Source organism: Myotis davidii, unplaced genomic scaffold (genome assembly GCF_000327345.1).
Source record: "Myotis davidii unplaced genomic scaffold, ASM32734v1 scaffold116, whole genome shotgun sequence".
In the NCBI taxonomy this organism is placed as follows: domain Eukaryota; kingdom Metazoa; phylum Chordata; class Mammalia; order Chiroptera; family Vespertilionidae; genus Myotis; species Myotis davidii.
In genome coordinates, this window is record NW_006290632.1 from 294,191 (window position 1) to 303,849 (window position 9,659).

Genomic DNA, 9,659 nt, shown 5'->3' on the forward strand with positions numbered 1-9,659 from the left:
GAAAGTGGGTGGGCAGAAACCATGTAAATTCATTTAGAAGCCTTGGAATAATCTAGTACCAGAGATGATGGTCAGAGTAATAGCAGTAAACGTAGTGAAAAGTGATAGATTCTGGCTATATTTTGGAGAGCCAGTAGGAATTTCCTGATACCATGATAACTTCAACATTAAAAATATTTTATGAAATCATACTGTTTATTAATGAATGCAACAGTTTTGTGGAAAGGTACAAACAAAATTTTAGTTTAAACCAAAATTACTAAGAATATTTTTTTTCAGTTTCCTAGATTCCTTGTAGAACTTTTAAAAAAATTATTTATTTATTTTTTTTGCAGAAAGCCACTTCATGTTATTAAAACTCCATTAAAAGAGGCATGTTATGTTTGAATGGCTTAGTAAAAATATCTTGGAAAACTAAGTTGTAGAGATAGCTTCATTTCAGCAGACAATTGTAGGACAGTTTTACTCAAATTTCTTATTGTCTTAATTTCTGTAAGGATAGTTAATCTTTTACTTGAAATAAGGTTATTTAAAGGCAAAATGAGAAACTGCATTGCAAAATATTAAAAGCTTAATAACTGTTCTAATGCTTAGTAAAGATTGGTCACCAAGAGACTGCTACTTTTGTCTTGGTTTCTTCAAGAGTAAAAATAAGCAGTGATGCTAGAAGTTATAAGAAAATGAGAACAAGTTATGTTAAAGTTACATTAAATGTAGAAAGATATGAATAGATCGACATAAATATTACCATTAGATATATTTGAAAGGAATTTTCAAAATAAACATCCAGCATGTAGACATTGGCCATTAGTTTATTAGTGGAGAGCACAAAAAACAATGGATTCTTTCTTAAGCACAGAAGAAAAACTACCTTGGCTAGTCAGTGGAGGGCAATTTTGACTTGGATGTTGAAGGCCAGGGGATAATTCATGTATTTATAATTCAGGTGTTTGAAATTAAATACCCTTATAACCTATTAGAGTCAACATCATGAAAGCTTTCTTTCTCTCATGAGGCGGTAATAACATACCTAAACAAATGGCAAAATATTCTTGAGGGCAGGGTGATGGCAATTTTTTTTCTAGTCGAGGGTTTTTCAAACATTTTTTAAAACCTGAAAACACTTTTTTAAACTAAAGCTTCTGAGTTAAGTAAACCTGTAAACCAGTTAAAAAAAAAAAAAAAGCACTACTCTGTTGAGAGATTTGAAAAGAGAACAACTCTATTTGCCCAATATTATTATTTCCTACCTCTAGGTGAAAGAATTTTTCTACCACAATTCGAAAATCACTGTATGGTGATTAATGACATAAGCTTTGAAGCTGACTTAATAGCAGGTAGCCTGCCCAGTAGCATTGTTAGAAAGAAGGACATAGATGTTACTTGCTGTATCTAATTGGTAGTTTGTTGTGAATTTGCTGTGAAAACCATAAATGTCACACAAGCCTAACATTTCTAATTTAAACTTTAATATTCATGATTCAGAGACTACTGCTATCAAACTAATTGCAGTGTGTTAAAGCTTCAGTATTAAAATTTATCCTCAATATATAGAGTTTTATTTCTCTATTATATAAAAAACCTTCCAGTTTTCAGTAATCAATGACAGGGTGATGACTTCATGACTCCACTTATCTTCATTTAATTTTAAGGCCCTTTTATTTCTGAGTATTTAAAAATACATTTTGTGATAGTGTTTTGTTTCTGCTCTCATACTCTATAACTTGAGATATTAAAGTATCACAGTATTTTGAGGATTATTTCATAGGAGAGCAGAAATGAAGTTTAATGTGTTTGGATAAACATGAGAAATATTAAAGGTGTGACTGGCAAGGATTTGATTTATAGTTGAAAATTTCTACAATACTCGGGTCCATATGACATTGCATTCTTAACTTCTCTGTTAATAACTTTATCTCTTAAACTGTGGAAGGCAGGGGACTGTCTGAATTGCTCGTCGTTTTCAGAATAGATATTTGTTTAATAAAGGACTTATGTAGTTCTAGTGTTTGTACTATTTAACAAAAATTCGTAGTAATCACTCGATGTTTTCTTTTGATGTACATTTTAAAGTATGTTGTCTGCATTTTTTTTGTTCTAAATAAGGAAAAACACACCTCATATTCTACCTTTTTATTTTTTCCCCCTTGATTGATTGTTAGCTATAGAATCACAAACTAATTTTCCTTTTCATCAAAGGTTAAGATTTTTAAACGATTCTTTAAATATAGTTTATTGATTTTTTACAGAGAGGAAGGAGAGAGATAAAGAGTTAGAAACATCGATGGGAGAGAAACAATGATCAGCCGCCTCCTGCACATTGCCTACTGGGGATGTGCCCTCAACCCAGGTACATGCCCTTGACCGGAATCGAACCTGGGACCTTTCAGTCCGCAGGCTGACGCTCTATCCACTGAGCCAAACCGGTTTCGGCGAGATTTTTAAACAATTTTAACTAAAACCAAAAAACAAGTTAATGGGATTGGATGGCTCTGTCCTGATCTCTTTTACTTACAGTTATTGTGTAATCTGCTGCCAGATAAATATTTCTAAGTCACAAGTCTAATCACATCATTTTTATAAATCTTCAACAGTCTCCCAGGTTCTAAGAATCAAATTAGGAAACCGAACCAATATTTAGTAAGCATCATTTGTTTGCTAGGCACTTAATATTTGAGAAAAAATTTTTTCTTAAATTTATATAGATAATGTGGCCCCATTTTATAGATAGGGGAACCATGTCTCAAGAGGGTTAGGGCTTAACTGTTATAAACTAGGAAGTAATAGTCCTACTAGAAATCAGTTCTACTTGTTGTTTCCTACTTCTTTTGTTACTCCTTCAACATAGTCATATTTTATTTTTTACAAAAGTGAACCTAATAAACATTTTGTTTGAATTATCACATGGCTGATGCTTTTAAAATTAATATTTAGTTGAGGCTAATAGGATAAACTTTTAAACACAAGAATAAGACTGACATTTTATTTTTAAATATTTTGCCAAAAATTATAAGGACAGTTTCTCTTTACCATTAGTTGCTAGCATAGCAAATAGTATAATCTGAATAGATGTTTACTTGAAATTGAGGTCATTGGAGAAGCCAGCTACTGGGAGCCAGATGGTAGTTTTTTCCTTACCTTAATTTTTTTCTTCATCTTCTTTATATTCTTTAGTTTACTAGGGTTATTCTGTATGTTAGTGGGCATAACTGAATATTTTCCCTATCTTATAAAATTTTGATGTGGAAATGATTTATTGCTTTTATTTTTAAATATATTTCTACCGATTTCAGAGAGGAAGGGAGAGAAATACAGAAACATTAGTGATGAGAGAGAATCATTGATTGGCTGTCTATCGCACGCCCCACACTGGGGCTTGAGCCTGCACCCCCGGCATATGGCCTGAAAGGGAATCAAACTGTGACCTCCTGATCCATAGGTCAATGCTCAATCACTGAGCCACGATGGCCAGTCTATATTGACTTTTTTTCTTTTTTAATAAATTTTTATTGATTTCAGAGAGGAAAGGTGGGGGGAGAGACATCAGTGATGAGAGAGAATCATTGATTGGCTGCCTCCTGCACACCCCACACTGGGGATGGAGCCCAAAACCTGGGCATGTTCCCTGACCGGGAATCGAACTGTGACCTCCAGGTTCATAGGTCGAAGCTCAACCATTGAGCCACGCCTAGCCTGTATTGCTTTTAATTCAATCTCAAAAGAATGTGAAGAACCTCCAAATAAAATTTATAAGAGACTGATTGATTGCTTCCACATAAGTAACCTAAGTTAAATTACATGGAATTTTTCAAAGTTATTTAATGTTGCTGGTATATAAGATACTTCTTTTTATATTTTTATTGATTTCAGAAGGGAAGGGAGAACATCAATGATGAGAGAGAATCATTGATCAGCTGCCTCCTGCACACCTCCTATTGGGGATCCAGCCAGCAACCTGGGCATGTGCCCCTGACCGGAATCTAACCCAGGATCCTTCAGTCCACAGGCCGATGCTCTATCCACTGAGCCAAACCAGCTAGTGCTATATTTCTAAAAGATTGTCTTGAATATATAATCTTAAAATTCTTTAGCTTGGTGCTGCTCAAAATGTGGTGCACTTCGTAACTCCTCTGAGAGGAAATATATGCAGAAATCAAGAACATTTAGAAACAATTTGACAATTTTATGTCTCTTGAATCTAATAAGAAATTGGGGCTTAGACTTTAAAAAATTTTTGTTTTACAAAAGTGGGCTTGTAGATATGGAATAAAAATTAGTTCTTCATCTTAGATAATTTGAGAAACACGTATCTAGTTAAATAATGTCATTATTTGCACTAATTGCCCATTTATTTCCATTTCGCCTTTTACGTATTTGAATATCTTAATTGTCTTTGGGCATAATATTTTATAGATTTCACAGTGTGCTAAAACTTCTTAAATTTTTTTCATTCTAAAATCTTACTAATAAATTCATATGAAATTTAATTTTAAGGAACAAGATTAGAAAGCAGGTTGTTTGTAAAGTTTGTGAGGGAGTTTTTAAAGCAGCTAGTATAATTTATTTATCACAAAACATAGCCTCCAGTCATAGAAGGCCGGAAAATTGAGGGGAAGGAAAAGGACTGGTTGTTTCCTTAAACTCATAGAAAAGAGTAGAGACAGAATGATCATTTGGTTAATAAGGGCTTATTTTAAAATTTGTGAGATAATAAGTTTTGTATTAGTCTAAATGTTAGTTGTTAGAATTGCCTTAAATTTTGAAGTCATTTCACATTTATAACAGTAAACCATAGACATTTTATGGTGATTTTTTAAAATACATGTAACATTGTTAACTTGTGTGGTGCTTTGTTATGAATATCTTTAATAATTTAATGTATAATTCACGATTAAGATTTGTTCTTTTTCTCCTCTTTCTAGGCAGATGATCCATTTGATGATCTTGAAGACCTTTGCACAAAAATGAGGGAAATACAAAGAACCAAATATCGTTCTGAAATTCAGGATCTATATTTTGAGATGATTTTTTATTTTCGGAATGAGAAGTATATCTGGTTATCTTTATGAATGTAGAGACATGAGAAGAGAGTTATGATGGCAAAAAACAAAGAGCCGCGCCCTCCATCCTATACTATCAGTGTAGTTGGACTCTCTGGGACTGAAAAAGACAAAGGTAACTGTGGAGTTGGAAAGTCTTGTTTGTGCAATAGATTTGTACGCTCAAAAGCAGATGAATATTATCCAGAGCATACTTCTGTGCTCAGCACCATTGACTTTGGAGGACGAGTAGTAAATAATGATCACTTTTTGTACTGGGGTGACATAACACTAAATGGTGAAGATGGAGTAGAATGCAAAATTCATGTCATTGAACAAACAGAATTCATTGATGACCAGACTTTCTTGCCTCATCGGAGTACAAATTTACAACCGTATATAAAACGTGCAGCTGCTTCTAAATTGCAGTCAGCAGAAAAACTAATGTACATTTGCACTGATCAACTAGGCTTGGAGCAAGACTTTGAACAGAAGCAAATGCCTGAAGGGAAGCTCAATGTAGATGGATTTTTATTGTGCATTGATGTAAGTCAGGGATGTAATAGAAAGTTTGATGATCAACTTAAATTTGTGAATAACCTTTTTGTCCAACTATCAAAATCAAAAAAACCTGTAATAATAGCAGCAACTAAATGTGATGAATGCGTGGATCACTATCTTAGAGAAGTTCAGGCATTTGCTTCAAACAAAAAGAACCTTCTTGTAGTGGAAACATCAGCACGATTGAATGTCAACATTGAAACATGTTTCACTGCACTGGTACAAATGTTGGATAAAACTCGTGGCAAACCTAAAATTATTCCCTATCTGGATGCTTTTAAAACACAGAGACAACTTGTTGTCACAGCAACAGATAAGTTTGAAAAACTTGTGCAGACTGTGAGAGATTATCATGCAACTTGGAAAACTGTTAGTAATAAATTAAAAAATCATCCTGATTATGAAGAATACATCAATTTAGAGGGAACAAAAAAGGCCCGAAATACTTTCTCAAAACATATAGAACAACTTAAACAGGAACACATAAGAAAAAGGAGAGAAGAATATATAAATACCTTACCAAGAGCTTTTAACACTCTTTTGCCAAATCTAGAAGAGATTGAACATTTGAATTGGTCAGAAGCTTTGAAGTTAATGGAAAAGAGAGCAGATTTTCAGTTATGTTTTGTGGTGCTAGAAAAAACACCTTGGGATGAAACTGACCATATAGACAAAATTAATGATAGGCGAATCCCATTTGACCTCCTGAGCACTTTAGAAGCTGAAAAAGTCTATCAGAACCATGTACAACATCTAATATCAGAGAAAAGGAGGGTAGAAATGAAGGAAAAATTCAAAAAGACTTTGGAAAAAATTCAGTTTATTTCACCTGGACAGCCATGGGAGGAAGTCATGTGCTTTGTTATGGAGGATGAAGCCTTCAAGTATATTACAGAGGCTGACAGCAAAGAGGTGTATAGTAGGCATCAGCGAGAAATAGTTGAAAAAGCCAAAGAAGAGTTTCAGGAAATGCTTTTTGAGCATTCGGAACTTTTTTATGATTTAGATCTTAATGCAACACCTAGTTCAGATAAAATGAGTGAAATTCATACAGTTTTGAGTGAAGAACCTAGATATAAAGCTTTACAGAAACTTGCACCTGATAGGGAGTCTCTTCTACTTAAGCATATAGGTTTTGTTTATCATCCTACTAAAGAAACATGTCTTAGTGGCCAAAATTGTATGGACATTAAAGTAGAGCAGTTACTTGCCAGTAGTCTTTTGCAGTTAGATCATGGTCGCTTAAGATTGTATCATGATAGTACCAATATAGATAAAGTTAACCTTTTTATTTTAGGGAAGGATGGCCTTGCCCAAGAACTAGCAAATGAGATAAGGACACAATCCACTGATGATGAGTATGCCTTAGATGGAAAAATTTATGAACTTGATCTTCGACCAGTTGATGCCAATTCGCCTTACTTTTTAAGTCAGTTATGGACTGCCGCCTTTAAACCACATGGGTGCTTCTGTGTATTTAATTCCATTGAGTCACTGAATTTTATTGGGGAATTTATTGGAAAAATAAGAACTGAAGCTTCTCAGATCAGAAAAGATAAATATATGGCTAATCTTCCATTTACGTTAATTCTGGCTAATCAGAGAGATTCTATTAGTAAGAATCTACCAATTCTTAGGCATCAAGGGCAACAGTTGGCAAACAAGTTACAATGTCCTTTTGTAGATGTACCTACTGGTACATATCCTCGGAAGTTTAATGAAACCCAAATAAAACAAGCTCTAAGAGGAGTATTAGAATCAGTTAAACACAATTTAGATGTGGTGAGCCCAGTACCCACCAATAAGGATGTATCCGAAGCTGACTTGAGAATTGTCATGTGTGCCATGTGTGGTGATCCATTTAGTGTGGATCTTATTCTTTCACCCTTCCTTGATTCTCATTCTTGCAGCGCTGCTCAAGCTGGACAGAATAATTCCCTAATGCTTGATAAAATCATTGGTGAAAAAAGGAGGCGAATACAGATCACAATATTATCATATCATTCCTCAATTGGAGTAAGGAAAGATGAACTTGTTCATGGATATATATTAGTTTATTCTGCCAAACGGAAAGCATCAATGGGAATGCTTCGAGCATTTCTATCAGAAGTTCAGGACACCATTCCTGTACAACTGGTGGCAGTTACTGACAGTCAAGCAGATTTTTTTGAAAATGAGGCCATCAAGGAATTAATGACTGAAGGAGAACACATTGCAACTGAGATCACTGCTAAATTTACAGCATTGTATTCTTTATCTCAGTATCATCGGCAAACCGAGGTCTTTACTCTGTTTTTTAGTGATGTCCTAGAGAAAAAAAATATGATAGAAAATTCCTATTTATCTGATAATACAAGAGAATCAACCCATCAAAGTGAGGATGTTTTTCTACCATCTCCCAGAGATTTTCCCTATAACTACCCTGATTCAGATGATGATACAGAAGCACCGCCTCCTTATAGTCCAATTGGGGATGATGTACAGTTGCTTCCAACACCTAGTGACCGTTCCAGATATAGATTAGATTTGGAAGGAAATGAATATCCTATTCATAGCACCCCCAACTGTCATGACCATGAACGCAACCATAAAGTGCCTCCACCTATTAAACCTAAACCAGTTGTACCTAAGACTAATGTGAAGAAACTGGATCCAAACCTCTTAAAAACAATAGAAGCTGGTATTGGTAAAAATCCAAGAAAACAGACTTCCCGGGTGCCTTTGGCACATCCTGAAGATATGGATCCTTCAGATAACTATGCGGAACCCATTGATACAATTTTCAAACAGAAGGGCTGTTCTGATGAGATATATGTTGTCCCAGATGATAGCCAGAATCGTATTAAAATTCGGAATTCATTTGTAAATAACACCCAAGGAGATGAAGAAAATGGATTTTCTGATAGAACCTCAAAAAGTCATGGGGAACGAAGGCCTTCAAAATACAAATATAAATCTAAAACCCTGTTTAGTAAAGCCAAATCATACTATCGACGCACACATTCAGATGCAAGTGATGATGAGGCTTTCACTACTTCTAAAACAAAAAGAAAAGGAAGACATCGTGGAAGTGAAGAAGATCCACTTCTTTCTCCTGTTGAAACTTGGAAAGGTGGTATTGATAATCCTGCAATCACTTCAGACCAGGAATTAGATGATAAGAAAATGAAGAAGAAAATCCACAAAGTAAAAGAAGATAAAAAGGTAAATTTAATTTATTACCACTAATGTTTATAAAGATGCTTGTTTTTACCTTTATACAAGTTTTTTTTATCAGTTTAATGGATTTGGCATCAGTGAGAACTTAAGCTGCCTTATGTCATTCAATACATAAAATGACCAGCTTTTTAAAATTTCCAGAATATTCTGTGAGGGAATTTTTTTTTTTTTTAGTGATTGTATTGAATTTAACTTATTTGTGCCTTATCTTCTTTGGGTAATTTTATTTCACATTCAGCATGGAAATTCTGGGTGAATATATTCTCTATAAAAACCCAGATATAAAGTGACTTTGTGTTTGGTTTTGTTTTTCTGTTTTGTAAGCATTCCATTTGTCTGGTTTTTCCTTCTGAGCTATCAGTTTTGCAGTATTAATTTGATATACCTATCTCACTCAAGCATATTAACAGTACAGTAAAAATAATAATTTGTAGTCTTTTAAATTTACTAACTTTTCAGGCAACTTTTTTGTGGATAGTGGTATACTGCCTGTAGACTTGCAGAAAGATTTCTTAAATATGAATTGTAGAATTCTGTTCAAATAGCAAGTTTTTGTCTATTATATTTTAAACTAGAGGCCTGGTGCACAAAAATTTGTGCACTCAGACGGGTCCCTCAGCCCGGCCTGTGCCCTCTCGCAGTCTGGGACCCCTCAGGGGATGACCACCTGCTGGCTTAGACCCACTCCCTGGGGAATTGGGCCTAAACTGGCAGTCAGACATCCCTCTGGCAGCCCGGGAGCCCTCGGGAGATGTCCACTTGCCAGCGGGGAGCAGGCCTAAGCTGCAGTCTGACATCCTTAGTGCTGCTGAGAAGGCGGGAGAGGCTCCCACCACCCTT

General features: G+C 34.8%; 1 protein-coding gene across 1 annotated transcript in view; it reads left to right on the top strand.

The window, feature by feature from the left end:
* The first annotated feature begins 4,922 nt into the window (after positions 1 to 4,922).
* ARHGAP5 (Rho GTPase activating protein 5) overlaps positions 4,923 to 9,659 on the top strand; it is an 89,985-nt gene continuing 85,248 nt past the window's right edge. The window contains exon 1 of the mRNA XM_006763649.2: positions 4,923 to 8,804. Within this exon, the coding sequence (XP_006763712.1) occupies positions 5,094 to 8,804 (3,711 nt within the window). The 5' untranslated portion in view covers positions 4,923 to 5,093. The remainder of the gene's footprint in view (positions 8,805 to 9,659) is intronic.